This window comes from Lissotriton helveticus, chromosome 5_1 (assembly GCF_964261635.1).
Source record: "Lissotriton helveticus chromosome 5_1, aLisHel1.1, whole genome shotgun sequence".
Taxonomy (NCBI): domain Eukaryota; kingdom Metazoa; phylum Chordata; class Amphibia; order Caudata; family Salamandridae; genus Lissotriton; species Lissotriton helveticus.
In genome coordinates, this window is record NC_136065.1 from 1637500369 (window position 1) to 1637517468 (window position 17100).

Genomic DNA, 17100 nt, shown 5'->3' on the forward strand with positions numbered 1-17100 from the left:
AAGCACGTCAATCAAAAAGATTTGCAGGCATCACATGTGTCTTCTCGATGATCTGAGAGGCATAGGTTGCAAAATGAGTGTTGGTCGCTTTGGGTGTACTCAGAATGACACTTTGGACAGAAGCGCAACAGAGTTGTTTCAATCAGCAAGTCATTCACCAAAGGATGCTGAAAAGGAGATAAGGAGCCAGACCAGGCACAGCCCGTTGGCCTCGAGAGCGAGACAAAGACCCGCTACACAGAAGGGTGAGCTCTCGGTCGCAATGACCTACCTACGCAATCGAGACAATACATTCAAGTGGAGATCTATAGGAGAACCATTAGGATGTTCGAAGGAGTTTCAAAGCGGAACGCAAGAGATTACATCTGAACTCGTCTGCAGAAAAAAAACAATCTAAAGATGGCGTTGATGACCATGCGCAGTATTACCAAGAGGAGAAATCACACAACCTCGTGACATGAAGAAAACGTCTTGGAACAAAAAACAACTTTTAATCATCGGAGCCCAACACTAGATGGCGGTCTTGAGCACAGCAGGTGTATTTTCAGGACACATGCCTCAAACAGACAGTTTTGAGTTCTAGTAGGTTAATCCAGTCCCAGTAGCAGAAATAACTTATCTGAAGATGGCTACCATGTAGAGGATTCTAGGAGCTGCGTCCAAAGTCATCAAGGTGGGACCTATATCGCCAAATGTTTGACATAGCCAACGTTAAAAACAGGACTCAAAAGGAAGGCAAAGGACAGCTTTTCACCCCAACCACTAGATGGCAGAATAATGTGCAGCATGTGCATCAAGAAATTATTCATGCTGAAAATCCTACAAACTAACATTTAATTTTCTCCCTGTCTCGCTACTTCATATTAGAACCGTTGGTGTCCCTCTGTCCCTACAAGCTCCAAACCATGCATCTCTCATGCACCCACTTCATTAGCTACATGAAGCCCGAGGAGCTGGACGTCTTCACATCATGAGAGCCCATGTACCAGAAATGGTGACACTCAGTGGAATGGCCTTAACTGTATATATCCTACCATACACCTCGACTAAACCAGACTCATCCTTGCACACTCCCCTGCATTTAAAGCACCAGATTCGGCAGTGGAGCCTTCTGCCACCTCACTTCTAAAGCCTGAAAGGACCTCCCACAGCACAGTTCTTGATTTACGCAAGAAACTGAAGACCTGGTTCTGCACCTAGCTCTGACCCTCGTTTAACCCGTACAACTCCTGCTTCAGCGCAAAGATACCCTTCAGGGCGAGTTGTGCAATTATACAAATGCACATAAACAGTCAGTTCTCTCTAAAGTGGTTCCTCAATCCTACCACCTCCTCCTCCTCAATCTATTACCACCTTCATTAACAATACTGTTCACACCTCAGAAAAATAAGAAACCCAAGGATCTCCTCTTGCCAATGCAGAGAGTTAGGTCATACTCACTAATTTTTGTACTTGACAAAGAATTCCTCTGCCTCCATGTACATGCCATTGGGAAGCTGCAAGAGAGGAACATAGCAAGGGTGGTCAGACATGCAAGAAAAGTCCAAGTAGAACAGTGAATCCTAAACAACTCCAAATATTTGGTGTTGGACATGTTAACGTTAGCTACATGGATAACTAGCATTGGAAATTCAATAGGCCTCACATTTGTTTGAGTTGGAGCTATTGGTATTGTAAACAGCAATGTCTTTTACTTGTGTTATAGTCTATATACGTGGTGTGTTGAATATGCTACTTACCAGTATGCATCTGTTCTTGGCATGTAGAGCTGCTGACATTCATATCTATAGCATAGATCGCCGCCTAGTGTTGGGTCCGGATGATTGCACATTGTTGTCCTGGAAGAGTCTTCGAAGTATCACGAGATAGGTGGCTCCTCCCCTGGACTACAGTGCGCATGGGCATCGACTCCATCCCCAGATTGTTTTTAGCCATTGTGGCGAAGATGGAGTGTAACAGTGTGAGCGATGACCATGCTAAGAGTAAGTGTAAATTCTGCAGCCGCTACAGGCGCCGGGGAGGAGGGCGGGCGATATGAATGTCAGCAGCCCTACATGCCAAGAACAGATGCATACTGGTAAGTAGCATATTCAGTTCGAGGCATGTGGGCTGCTGAATTCATATCTATAGCATAGAATAAATAGCAGTCCCTCCATTAACGGCGGCCGCCTGTGCCAGCTGCAGACGTTTGAAAAAGTGTCTTAAGAACAGCCTGCCCTACAGCTGCTTGGAGTGCACATCTACACAGTAGTGTTTAGTAAATGTGTGTGGTGTAGACCATGTGGCTGCTCTACAAAAATCTTCCAAAGGAATATTACCAAGGAAAGCCATGGAGGCTCCCAACTTGCGGGTGGAGTGGGCCCGGGGGGTGGGGGGGGCCGTTAAAGTGCGCTTAGCCTTGTGACAGCAAACCTGAATACACTTAACGATCCACTTGGCTATACCTGCTTTGGAAATGGGGTTGCCTTTGTGCTGGGCTGAAAAGGCAACAAAGAGTTGTTGTGTCTTCCTAAAGTCTTTGGTTCTATCGATGTAGTACATCAAAGCTCGTCTGACATCAAGAGTGTGGAGCATTCGTTCGGCTACTGTCTCTGGGTTTTGAAAGAACGCGGGCAGTTCAATGGTCTGATTGACATGGAACTGCGAAACCACTTTAGGAAGAAATTTAGGGTTAGTGCGCAGCACCACCCTGTTGGAGTGAATTTGAATGAATGGCTCTTGTACAGTGAGCGCCTGTAGCTCACTAACACGCCGTAGAGACGTAATGGCAATGAAAAAAGCCACTTTCCACGTTAAGAACTGAATCCCACATGAATGTACAGGCTCAAAAGGTGGGCCCATCAACCTAGTGAGGACCACATTGAGGTTCCATACAGGAGCTGGTGGGGTCCTGGGAGGGATGACCCGCTTTAGTCCTTCTAGAAAGGCTTTAATGGCATGCACCTTGAAAACGGAGAGATGCTGCCTGTTTTGGAGATAAGCCTCTATGGCGGATAAGTGTATCCGAATGGAAGCATATGCTAGATTGCATTTGTAAAGATGTAACAAATAACAGATGATGTTGGGAGTGGATGCATCTAGCAGGTTGATGTCGTGTGCAGTACAGTAAATGACAAACCGCTTCCATTTTGCTGCATAGCAAGCCCTGGTGGTGGGCTTTCTCGCCTCCCGTATGATATCCATGCATTCAGGGGGCAAGTCAAGGTAGCCAAACTCTAAGACTTCAGGAGCCAGATCGCCAGGTTGAGCTGTTGCGGATCTGGATGCTGAATGTCACCACGGTTCTGCGTCAAAAGCCTGGGTGTGAGGTGCAGCCTTTGATGCGGTACCACGGATAGTTCGAGAAACGTGGTGTACCATGGTTGGCGTGCCCACGTTGGAGCAACTAGGATGAGTGTCATCGAGTGTTGCTTTAGCTTTCGTGCCACCAGCGATATGAGTGGTGCTGGGGGAAAAGCGTACGCAAATCTGCCTGACCAGTTCATCCATATCGCATTTCCCTGCGACTGTGGGTGAGGGAACCTAGCAGCAAAGCTTTGGCATTTTGCGTTTTCCCTTATGGCAAACAGGTCTATCTCCGGATGACCCCATTGCTGGAAGTACGGGCGGAGTACTGAGGGGTGTATCTCCCACTCGTGCATTTGATGGCTGTGTCTGCTGAGCAGATCCGCCATCTGATTGTCCTTGCCCGGGAGGTGTTCCGCCATGAGGAAGATGTTCCTTTGAATGGCCCACTTCCACATGCCCTGAGCCAGATGAGACAACTGTGGAGAGAGCGTCCCTCCCTGCTTTTGAATGTAGTACATGGCTACATGTTGTCCGTCCGGATCAACACGACCTTGTTGCACAGATGTACTTTGAATGACTTCAATGCCATGAAGATTGCCATCAGTTCTAGGTAGTTGATGTGCATCTTCTTTTGCTGCGTAGTCCATAGTCCCTGCAATGTGTAGTGGAGTACATGAGCTCCCCATCCCTGGAGAGATGCGTCTGTCGTCAGGATAATCTGTGGCACAGGCTCCTGGAACGGTCGGCCCTTGCAAAGGTTGTGTGGATTCCACCAATGCAGAGAGTTGTATGCCCGACCGGTCACCAACACTAGGTCTGTCTGTCCTTGAGCCTGAGTCCACTGATGAGCCAAGCATTCTTGGAGCGGACGCATATGTAGCCTCGCGTGCGGGACTATGAAGATGCAGGAGGCCATCATGCCTATCAACTGCATGAACACTCTTGCTGGAAGCGAGTGTTGCGGTCTGAACCTCTGGATCAGTGACTGAATGCTGTCGATCCTCATAGGATTCGGCTGAGCCGTGGCTGCCAGAGTATTTATAGTCGCGCCCAGGTACTGCCGCACATGGGCTGGCTGAAGGTGCGACTTCGGGTAATTTAGGGAGAATCCCAGATCGTGAAGAAGGTGAATGGTGTGGGACATGTTGGCGGCGCACAGCTGGGCCGACTTTGCTTGGACAAGCCAGTCGTCCAGATAAGGGTAAACGTGAACGTTCTGCCTCCTGAGATGCGCCGCCACTGTCGCCAGGCATTTTGTGAACACCCTGGGCGCTGTGGTCACCCCGAAAGGGAGGACCTTGAACTGATAATGCCGACCCTGAATGGTGAACCTGAGGTATTTTCTGTGTGATGGATGCAGTGGAATGTGGAAATAGGCATCCTTGAGATCCAAGGTTGCGAGGAAGTCTCCCTGATTGAGCAACGGGAGAACTTGCTGCAGTGTGAGCATATGGAAGTGTTCTGACAGAATGTACTGATTCAGGGGTCTGAGGTCCAGAATGGGTCTGAGGGACCCGTCCTTTTTTGGGATTAAGAAGTACAGGGAGTACACTCCCGTGCCTTCTTCCTCCACCGGCACGAGCTCGATTGCCCCTTTTTGCAGCATGACGAGTACCTCCTGCTGCAATAAGCGCAAATGCTCTGTGGACATAGGACGGTGTTTTGGTGGCATGTTGGGTGGAGTGGATGTCAACTCCAGACAATAACCGTATTGGATAAGCTTTCTGACCCACCTGTCTGTGGTGATGGATTTACAGACTGGCAGGAACTGCTGGAGTCTCCCCCCGACAGGTGTAGTATGATCGGGGGCAGTGACAGGGCGTCACTGTTTGTTGGTGGCGGAGGAGCGGGAGTTGTTGTTTCCGCGACCTCTGCCCTTGGCGCTGTTGCCCCGGTATCTTCCTTTATTTTGCTTGGTGTAAGAGGATTGCGCCCCACCTTTATTGAATTGCGTTTGCTGGGACATTTGGCCTCTGGAAACACCTCTATTGCCTGAGCGACGAAAAGTGCTCCCTCTAAACTGTTGGGACTGGAGAGCTCCCATTGACTTAGCAGTCTCGGTATCCTTCTTTATTTTTTCCAGGGTGGTATCCACCTCAGGACCAAATAATCTGTCAGGATTTACCGGCTGGTTGAGGATGGTAGTTTGTATCTCCGGCTTAAACCCGGAGATTCGGAGCCATGCCTGACGTCTCAACATCACACTGGTGTTAATTGCCCTGGCTGCAGTGTCCGCAACGTCTAGTGCATACTTAATGGAAGCGTTGGAGATGAGTTTCCCTTCCTGGATAAGCATCTCCGCTGCCTCTTTATATTGGTCAGGTAGATGTTGCAACAGGATATTAGTGTGTCGTAGTGTGCCCTGTCGTATCTAGCCAAGAGTGCCTGCGTGTTAGAGATACGCCAGATATTGGCTGCCTGAGCTGCTACTCTCTTTCCTGATGCCTCCAACACTTTGGATTCTTTGTCCGGGGGAGGAGCTTCACCAGTGGTTTGCGAATTCGCCCTTTTGCGGGCATTAGAAACGACTAGAGAGTGCAATGGCAACTGGCCCTTGATGTAGGTAGGATCGCCAGGTGCTGACCTGTATTTCTTTTCAATCCTAGGGTTGACAACTCTTGACCGTGTGGGTTCCTTAAAAATGTCCGCAGCATGTTTTAGGACCCCCTTTAGCATCGTGTGAGTCTTTACAGTCTTTTCAGCAGTTGAAAAAGTGTCAAAGAGGAAGTCCACCTCCACAGGGTCAGCGTGGAGCTCCACGTCGTGGTTTTTGGCCGCCCTTTCAAATAAGGCATTAAATGCCGCAGAATCCTCAGTGGGAGAGGTCTTGACGTTGTACACCTGAGGGTCATGGGCGGTTTGCTGATCCCCTTGGTCTCCTGCCCCCACCCATGAGTCCTGTTGTTCATCAGGATCCGTGTTGGCAGGAAAGTTGTATTCCTCGTCCTCATCCCCAGCATGCTCCACATCAGAATAAGTGGGTGAGGGTGTGGCAAGACGTGCAGTCCGAGGAACCAGTGGCTCGACCAACACTGGTGAATCTGAATCAGGCTTCTTGCGCTTTAGAGGAATTGTGTATGACTCCAAAGGCTGCGTCGCCGTGATCTTTCTCTTGTAAAGCGTAAGTTTCCCGGTGTCGGCATCGATGAAATGCTCCGACTGCTCCTCCACCAAGGGTGGTCGAGGCTTCAAGCCCCCAGCCGGGTGAGCTGGCTTCGACCCCGCAGATCCCTGCAAGTGCGGTTCGGCCACCGATCGTGGTGCGAAGGCCTTCGGTGCCACTTTCGGCGGCAACGTGAAGAGGATTGGCGTCGAAGACTTTGGCGTTGGGACAGATTGCTTCGGGGTGGAAGGTGTCTTTGGTTCTTCCGCTGAAGCCTTGTCCCTGATGCGTTTCAGGGAGTCCGAGACCTGCTTCGTAAAGGAAGCGGACGGCTTAGTCGACCCGACAGACGACCTCGATCCACTAACATGTGAAGACTCGAGCGTCAATGACTTGGGCTTCTCCGGCCGAGGCGTAGGAGCATCCTTCTTAGGGGTGCTAGGCCCTCTGTCCGTGGCAGCAGACGTCGACGCCGGCTGTTTCGGACCGGCGGCCTGGATTACTGGTTTCGGGGCTCCAGTCGTCGGCCCGACGCCCTTGCCTGACTTCGGCTCGACGCCCTTTTTGGACTTTGGCTCGACGCCCTTGACCACCTTCGGCTCGGCGCCTTTGCCCGACGCCACCGGGTCGAAAGCTTTCTTCGGTTTGGGTTGTCCAGACACCTCGGAAGACGAGGGTGTCGACAGAGGAGCAGACGTCTTCGGTTTCGATTGCGTCTCAACCACTTTCGGCCTGGTCGACACCGATGGTTTCACTTTCGGTTTCGAGAATGGCGGCTCCGTCGAAGTGTCCGTAGCCGGGCCTGGAGGCGGGGCCGTGGATCCTGATATAAGGTCTTGGGGAAGGCCGTGTGGCGATCCCTCGACCTGAGCCTTTGTAATTGTTCGAACGGGGCATAGCTCTTCCTCTGAGCTATCTTCCATGGCCCCATAGGCCTCATTGTCGTCTCCTACCTCGTCGATGACTTCTTGTACTTCTAGGCCTTCGACATCCGCTTCATAGTCGTAGTCGATTTCCTCCGCTAGAGGTGAAATCTGCATCTGAACCTCGTGTTCGTCTGCTTCTTCGTTGACGAAGATGTCCGCCGGGGCCGACTGCCTCCATGCGCGCCACGCGCCGAAGCCGAATCGTCTTCTTCTAACGAAACCTGGAACACGCCATACAGCTGGCTTCATCGTGGTCCGGCGACAGGCACTTGTTGCACACCGGGTGGACGTCGATGTGGGGATACTTAGATCCACACACGGGACACTTCTCAAACGGGCTCCGTTCCATGTTGTGTCTTCGAAGGTCTTGCTGCGTCGACTGGGCCTCGATCACCGAAGAGCCACGCGACTCCCCGGATGTCCAACTCGGGAACTGAGTCGGAACAGAACTGGCACCGAACGCAAACAATACCGACTGTTTCGAAAAAGGCCTTCGGGCCTTGAAAAAGTTTGTTGATTCCGAACTGGAGATAACGAAATTAAATCTGAACCCAATGGCAGAAAAAAACAATCTGGGGATGGAGTCGATGACCATGCGCACTGTAGTCCAGGGGAGGAGCCACCTATCTCGTGATACTTCGAAGACTCTTCCAGGACAACAATGTGCAATCATCCGGACACAACACTAGGCGGCGATCTATGCTATATATATGAATTCAGCAGCCCACATGCCTCGAACAGTGGAGTTATGTGCGTTGGATTAGTTGTGGAATTGCATGGCGTGAAGTGGATTACTGCAGTGGAAATATGTGGCATGGTGTGCTGTGGAATTATGTGGCTAGTAATTATGTGGTATTAACTGTACTGGAATTATGCGGAGTGGCACTGTGTGTTATGGTGTGTAATTATACAGAATGGTATTTTGTGTTGTGGAAATGGTATGCAGTGGAGTTTAATTATGTTGTGTGTGTAGGAAGCTGGCTCTGTACATACTATACCAAAGTAAGGTATAGTGTGCACAGAGTCTAGTGGATCCCCAAAGGCTTACAGAGGTTAAAGTAGATAATACCCTACTCTCTATTTGAGGAGGTGTGGGCGAGCAGTATGGCTTAATCACAGGGTAGTGTTAGGCTTTTATTGTACACACTCAGGGAAGAATTGATTTCACATACTCAAAGACTGAACTCTGACCAATTCTTTTGTATAAAAAATGTCTTCGTTAAATTTTGTATTTATAACCAAGCCAGACTTGGTGCATGTAAAAATAATACTTTTCTGCTAATACAGCGGAATACAGTTGAATGTAGTTACAAGTAGGTCAAATGTATAGAAACAGTTGGAATTACTTTACCGTTACTTTGCGATTACTTTTTAAATTACTTTTTTCAGTGTGATATGCCTAGATTTCACACTGGGAAATTGCCTAAATAAAAAGGTAAGCCAGTCAGTTTTTGTAAACACACAATTTCTTAATTCGCATACAATTTTCCAACTCCTCACTTGGAACTTTTTTCACAGAAAATTAATCAATGCAACCCTATAGGAGGAAGGAAAATGCTACTTACCAGTATGCATCTGTTCTTGGCATGTAGAGCTGCAGATTACTACACTTTGCATTAGATCGCCACCTGGTTTTGGGCTCGGATGATTGCATGTTCTTGTCGTATTGGATGAAGTCTTTTGTAGTCACGAGATAGGTGACTCCTCCCCCATTTTTACAACTACATCGTAACAAAGTGGTTCTAAGAACTAATCCTATATTCCTTCCAAAAGTCATTACTCCTTTTCATTTAAACCAATCTGTAGAGTTACATGTGTTTTTCCAAAACCCTAACTCTGTAGCAGAAAGAGCTCTACACACACTAGATGTTAAAAGAGCTCTTCTCTACTATATAGATAGGACTAAATCTTTTCGAATAACAAAACAATTGTTTGTATCTTTCTCTACACCTCATAAAGGCAACCCAATCTCTAAGGGTGGAATTGCAAGGTGGATTGTAAAATGTATACAAGTATGCTATCAAAAAGCAAGACGTAAGGAGTGAGCATCGTCAGTTATGCGGACGACACACAACTAGTCGTCTCCCTATCCCACCCTAGTAAACAACCGGCGGACTTATTCAACTGCTTGACGCAGATACAAGGGTGGATGAATAATTCAGATTTAAAGCTGAATGGATCAAAGACGGACATCCTCCTTCTGGGTCAGAAAGGACTCACTCTCCCCCTGGACACCTGGCCACCCTGCCTGGGTCCTCCTCCAGACCCAAAACAGGAAGTAAAAAGCCTGGGAGTATGGATCGAAACTAATCTTTCATTCACCACGCAGGCCAAAAAAGTAGCCGGTATCTGCTTCGGGCTACTGAAATCTATGAGAAAGATCCTGCCCCTACTTCCACCCATATCACAAAGACTTCTTATCCAAGGTCTCATACTTTCCAGGCTCGACTATAGTAATGCAATCTACCTGGGTGCACCTGAAGCAACCTTAAATAAACTTCAGAAAATCCAGAATGCGGCGGCCCGGATCCTCACCAACACCCCGGCCAGAGCTTCAGCCAAACCTGCTCTGAAGCTCCTCCATTGGCTCCCAGTGAGGGAACGTGTGATTTTCAAAGTCCTATGCCAAGCGCATAAGCTACTGCAGAAACAAGGCCCTCCTATTCTTAGGAAATTCATAAAACCTTATAAAGCCCCAAGATCCCTTCGCTCAGACAATGAGTCCCTTATCAACCTGCCCAGATTCAAGAAAGCCCGCTCGGGCGGAAGACGCTTCTCGGTCCACACCGCACGCCTCTGGAATGCTCTTCCCCGAGACTTGAGAAAAGAACCCAACTACTTACGCTTCAGGAAACGTCTCAAAGCTCACCTGTTTCCTTAATTTTAACTCTCCCCTTCTGAAACTTGTCCTCTCCCCTCTCTCCTGCCGAACCCACAGAAGTAGGGACCTTTAGCGCTGGGATACCTCAGGGTGACTACGCGCTCTATAAAAATTTTTAATAATAATAATAAGAGCGCACTCCACACGCAAACTAGGAGCCTCTATGGCTTTCTTAGGGAACATCCCCCTAGAAGACATATGCAAGGCACCAACATGGTCTACAACACACACCTTCATTAAACACTACTGTGTTGATGTGCAAGCCAAGCAGCAAGCTGCAGTAGGCCAAGCTGTCTTTAAAACTCTCTTTCAAACTACTGCAACTGATACAGGTGACCACTGCTAGGGGAGACACTGCTGCACAATCGATGAAAAGTGTAGTATCTGCAGCTCATATGCCTCGAACGGAAAATGCTACTTACCAGTATGCATCTGTTCTTGGCATGTAGAGCTGCAGATTACTACACGCCCTCCCGCCTCCCTGGGACCTGTATCTGTTCCAGTTTTATCTTACTTAGATGCACACGCATGGACATCTTTTTATTTACTTCTACTAACTCCATCATTTCCCTTCATGGCGAAAAACAATCGAAGGATGGAGCCGATGCCCATGCGCACTATCGTTCAAGGGAGGAGTCACCTATCTCGTGACTACAAAAGACTTCTTCCAAGATGACAACAACGTGCAATCATCCGAGCCCAACACCAGGTGGCGATCTAATGGTTGGTGGCTGCTTACGGGCACGCCACTTGGATGTGGGAGCAAGAGTTTAGCTTAGGGCAAAAGGGGAACCAAGATAGCACACAAAGTGCATCCACAGCGACATTGGGGCGGCTGGGTGCAGGGTGCTGATTTGGCACTGGGTGCCCTGTTTTCAATGGGAGTTGCCAGTTTTGGCTGCAGGCTCAGTCCAGGAAGTCTTACAGGAGGAACCAACAGCAGGGCAGGTAAGTTGGAGGCCTCGGGAAAGTAGGTGTACCTCAGGTTCTCTTCTCCAGGGCACAGGGCTGCGGATTGTTGGGTGTCTTTTAAGGTCCGATTTCACCTTACAGGGCTACTTGTGTCTTGTGAGGGGGATGGGGGGTACTGAATCTCCGTGCAGAGGCTGCAGGCGATATTGGGGAATCCTAGAGGGGGACTCGAGTGCTGGGGGACCGCTCTATGATGGGTGGGCCACTCGGACCGTAGGTGAGTGGTACAGTGGTGGTTCCAGGAGTCTGGTTTTGGTGTGCCCATCTCTGCCAACTCAACCCCTAAGGTGGAGGAGGCGAGGTGAAGCACAACCTTGAGTCCCACCATCTTGAGGATGGGGGGACGCAGCTAACCAGGGACAGGCTCCTGCCCCCCTACCACTGGTGAGTGGCAGAAGGAGTAGTTTCTGTCCTGTAACTCCAGTTCTGTAGTAGGGGTATCTCTTTTATAGTCATAATATAGTGAATAGTCCCGCCCATGTGCGTGGACCCTGGAGCAATCAAAAATAATCTCTTAAGGTGTCGAAAAATGCAGAACTGCACAGACACTTAAGAGAGAATTAAAGACGGATAATGCAGCCTATATCCACAGGCTACACTGTCCATTACTTCAACTAGAAATTCTACCAAAAATCCACAAACAGCAAAGCCTGTCCAGATTTCCCTTGCTTAAACAGCAAAAACCCTCTGGAATGATAGAGAGGAAGACATGGACAGACAAGCCCCATAGGCTGCCATTATGTGGCTCAGAACAGGATACTGTGCCTTTAAGAGAACTTTCAAGAACTTCACAGTATCCCAGAATGCACTGCAGGTCCCTTTTACTTTCAGTTCTTTTTGAAGGCGTAACACGCCAGACCTGTAGCATTCCTTACATGAATATCTCTCTCCACTGGGGAGGAGGGCGGGCGCTTATGACTATAACAGAGATACCCCTACTACAGAACTGGAGTTACAGGACAGAAACTACTCCTTCTGTAGTAGGGGATCTCTGTGTTTAGTCATAATCTAGTGAATAGAATGGCAAGCCCATCCCCACACCAAAGCGGCGGTGGAGAAACGAGAAATAACACCACTATTCTGCAAACAGATTTCGCAGCGAAGCCTGCCCAACCTGAGCGTCGGCCCTGGCATCAGTGTCCAGGCAGTAATGCTTAGCAAAGGTATGGACCGACTTTCCAAGTGGCCGCCTTGCAGATTTCTGCAATTGGAACATTACGGAGCAAAGCAGTCGTGGCAGCTTTGCCCCTGGTGGAATGAGCCTTAGGTTTACCCCCTAAGGTCTTACCAGCTTTTTGGTAACACAATTGTATACAGGACACAATTCACCTAGAGATGGACTGTTTAGAGGTAACAAGACCCGTCCTGACTGATCCATAATTGATAAACAATTGGTCTGACCTACGAATATCCTTGGTTTTATCCAGATAAAATGTCAACACCCTCCTGACATCCAGGGACTTTTCCGCTGGAGAGGAAGGATTCTGAAAAAAACATAGGTAAAGTTATGGTCTGGTTAACATGAAAGTCAGATATAACTTTTGGAAGAAATTTAGGGTGAGTACGCATAACATCCTTAGCAGCATGAAATACAGTATAAGGTTCTTGGCAACACAACGCTTGAATTTGACTCACACTGCGGGCCGATGTAATGGCCACGAGGAACGCCGCCTTCCAGGACAGGTGCTGCAACGAAGCCTTATGAATAGGTTCAAAAGGCTCCTTCATCAATCTGGACAGCACCACATTCAATTCCCATGAAGGCGAAGGAAGCCAGACAAGAGGGAACACTTTCTTCAAGCCTTCCAAAAAATCTTTGATCACAGGGATCTGAAAGAAGGAAGTCAGTGAAGGTAATTTCCTGTAGGCAGTCAGCGCAGCCAGATGAACCTTAATGGAATGGACATTAAGGCCAGACTGCGCCAGATGTAGAAGATACGGAAGGATGACATCTTCCTTACACGCCGTTGGGTCATAGTTCTTGCACTTGCACCAGGTGCAAAACCTCTTCCACTTGTAAGCATAGGAAGTCCTAGTAAAAGGTCGCTTAGCCTCCTTCAGTGTCTCCATGCAATCTTCTGGTAGATTCAGATGGCCATATTGAACTATCTCAGGAGCCATGCCGCCAAACTCAAAGACGAGAGGTTGGGGAGCAACATCTGTCCCCGAACTTCGTGAGAAGGTCCGGCCTGCACGGCAGCCGTATGTGAGGAAGGAGAGACCGGTGAAGCAGGTCCGTGAACCACCACGGTCTGGGCCATTCCGGGGCAATCAGGATCATCCGCGCCCTGGACTGGGACAGTTTGATGAGTACCGCCGGATTCAGGGGAATGGGTGGAAAAGAGTACAGAAACCTGTTCGACCAGTTGATCCATAACGCATTCCCCAGCGTCCCCGGCTGGTAGTACCTGGAGGCGAAGTCTCGGCATTTGCTGTTTTCGGCGGTGGCGAACAGATCTACGTCTGGAGTCCCCCACCTTGCGAAAAACTTCACCTAGTACTTCGTCGTTTATGACCCATTCGTGGTTTTCCTGAATCAGTCTGCTCAGTGTGTCTGCCTGAACATTCTGCACACCTGGTAGATGGGTGGCCGTTAACGTCAGTCCTCTGGCCAGAAGCCAGTGCCAGACCGCCTGCACCTCCTGCGACAAAGTGCGCGATCTCGACCCCCCTGCTTGTTGAGGTAATACATCGTGATCGTATTGTCCGTCTGAACAAGCAAACAGTTGGTCCGGAAGGACGGATGAAAAGCCATCAGTGCCTAGTGAACAGCTCCGAGTTCCTGGAAATTGATGTGGTACGTGGACTCCGCTGGGGAACACGTCCCTTGAATCTGTAAGTCTCCGGAGTGCGCCCCCCAGCCGTGGAGAGACGCATCCGTCACGATAGTCTGTGTGGGAATGTCCTTGTGGAAGGGAACCCCTCTGAGGAGATTCCCTGCTGAACACCACCATTTCAGAGACTGAAGAGCATACAGAGACAGTCGTATCTTGTCGTCCCAAGATCCTTTCCTCTGATCCCACTGATCCTCCAAGCACTCCTGCAATGGTCTCATGTGCAGCCGTGCGTGTGGCGTGAGGAAGATACAAGAAGCCATCGACCCCAGTAGAGAAGACACCGTCCTCACTGTTGTAGATGGAGCGGTCATAAGAGCGTGAGCCTTCCGAAGGAGTGATAATCGTCTCTCCTCCTAAGGAGACCCGCTTGCCGACAGCGTATTGATGGAGGCTCCCAAGTACTGTATGCACTGGACCGGAGTCGGGACAGACTTGGGCATGTTGATGTGCAACCCCAGCTTGTTCATGAGAACGCACGTCTTCCGGAAGTGCGCTTGAGCTTCCGAGAAGGAGGAGGCCTTGATCAACCAATCGTCCAGGTACGGGTAGACAAACACCTTGTTCTTCCTTAGGTGTGCAGCTACAACTGCCATGCACTTCGAGGATGTTCTGGGCGCAGACTTCAGCCCGAATGGCAGTACTGAGTACTGATAATGATTGGCACCGACTTGGAATCGCAGGAACTTCCTGTGTTTGTGTGCAATGGGCACATGGAAGTACGCATCCTGTATGTCTATAGCACATAGCCAGTCACCCTGTTGCAGCTGAGGATAAATCTGATGCAACGACAGCATGCGAAACTTCTCTCTGCGAATCCACTTGTTTTATTGTCGCAAATCCAGAATGGGCCTGAACTCGTTCTTGTCCTTCTTGCGAACCAGGAAGAACCGGGAGTACAGACCTCTTCCTCTTTGAGATAGAGGTACATCTTCTATCGCCCTTTTCCTTAACAGGATATCTGCCTCCGCCTGGTGCTCGCGCAGTTGAAACTGCGAGCTGACCGGTGGAATTGCTGGAGGCGGGCTGGTGAACTGAAGACTGTATCCATTGCAAACAATGTTCAGCACCCACTTGTCCTGAGTAATTTTTCTCCACTCTGCCAGAAAAAATTTAACGCTTCCCCCCACCGGAGCGGGTAACGGATGTAGGGGAAGTAACCGCTCAGGGTCGAGACCCGGCCGCGCCCTTGTTCGCTGTAGAGGACTGCTGACCTCTACCCTTCTGGAAGGGCCTCCGGAACTGCTGCTGTTGTTGCTGCTGCTGCTGTCCCGAAGCCTGTCCTTGCCCTCTGCCCTGTGCCCCGAACAGTCTCTGGAACGGGCGGTAAGCTTTCTTTTCTTTGGGCTTCTCCAAGCCCACAGCCGTCGGAGTCTCTGCCTCCGCTTTCATGCGGGCCATCTCACACACCCTCGTCCCCGGGGAGTCTGACAAGGTCGGGGAGTAGGACCTGGCTCTGCAAGAGTCGGTGCGGGACCGTGATCCGCGCCTCCTGTGGTGCCGTCTTGACCTCGTAGAGGATCTGTGACGACAGCGCGACCTCCCTGTCCGTCCGGAGCGGGATCGCGACTTTCTTGGCTTCGGTCACCCTGCCGGTTCCACCGGGAAGGATGACCGTGGCTTGGTTTGGGCCCTCGGCCGAGGGGTCCCCTTAGGAGGAGTCGGAGATCGTGGCAACGAACCTGTCCTCGGATCAATCGGAGGAGGCTTGTCAGCCGGCAACTGAGGTTGAGGTTGAGGCTGAGGCCGAGGTTGAGGAGGAGGCGGAAGTGGAGGCGGGGTGGGAGCCTGCGGAGGAAGTCCTCTCGGTAACGGAGGAGGAGGCGTAACTGTCTTCGGCCTAGCAGGGGTATACACAACAGAGTACACCGAGCCCGGCGACCCGCCCTCCTTACTAGGCAGGGACTGGAGAGCCTCCCAAAGGCACTTGACGCATGCCAGATTTACTCCTGGGGCCAGAACTCCTTCTGCGCCTCCTCGGCGTCGAAGAAGGGCGACCGGACGGTGAGCGTCGGCCCCTCGACGGCGAATGCCTACGCCTCAACGGCGACCTTCTACACCTCAACGGCGACCTTCTACGCCTCAACGGCGACCTTCTCCTCGACGTCAAGGATCCCCTCGACGACTACCTTCTCTTCGCCGACGGCGAGCGGCGGTGTCACCTCCACGGCGAGCGCCGACGCCGGGCCTCTCTACGTCGCTTCAGCCTTCTGGCCTCCAGGCCCTGAAGTCTGATCTTCATTCTATCCCTCAGGGTCCTGCCAGAAAAGCCCTGACAAATGTCACACTCCTCTGGGATATGAGAAGAAGGCAGGCAGATGATACACACCTCGTGTGGGTTCGATTTGGCCTTCTTCCTGGAGCACTCTGGACATTTGTCGAATAATGCAGGCATAATTCAATCAAAAAGTGCACCAAAAGACAAACAGGAAGAAAAACCACCTAAGTACTTCAGAAAAGCACTAAAAAAACTTTGAAAAAGTGAAAAAAATCACCAATAAACCCTTGAAAAGGGAGAGCTCAATGCTCCAGGGTCCTGCTTGCAGGAGCCGGAAAAAAGAACTGAAAGTAAAAGGGACCTGCAGTGCATTCTGGGATACTGTGAAGTTCTGGAAAGTTCTCTTAAAGGCACAGTATCCTGTTCTGAGCCACATAATGGCAGCCTATGGGGCTTGTCTGTCCATGTCTTCCTCTCTATCATTCCAGAGGGTTTTTGCTGTTTAAGCAAGGGAAATCTGGACAGGCTTTGCTGTTTGTGGATTTTTGGTGGAATTTCTAGTTGAAGTACTGGACAGTGTAGCCTGTGGATATAGGCTGCATTATCTGTCTTTAATTCTCTCTTAAGTGTCTGTGCAGTTCTACATTTTTCGACACTTTAAGAGATTATTTTTGATTGCTCCAGGGTCCACGCACATGGGCGGGACTATTCACTAGATTATGACTATACACAGAGATCCCCTACCACAGAATATGGGGTGTATCCACCCCAGGGAAGGGACCCATTGGTCCCTGCCCTTTATCTACCTGTAACACCCCTAAATTTAGTATTTAGGGGGAACCCTGAACCTTCTTTCCTCAGATCCATAAATGACAAGA

At 49.9% G+C, this 17100-nt stretch overlaps 1 protein-coding gene across 1 annotated transcript in view; it reads right to left on the reverse strand.

The window, feature by feature from the left end:
* LOC144755671 (chromodomain-helicase-DNA-binding protein 8-like) overlaps nucleotides 1-17100 on the reverse strand; it is a 1307007-nt gene that overhangs the window by 1155610 nt on the left and 134297 nt on the right. The window contains 1 exon segment of the mRNA XM_078644841.1: nucleotides 1441-1496. Coding sequence (XP_078500967.1) covers nucleotides 1441-1496 — 56 coding nt within the window.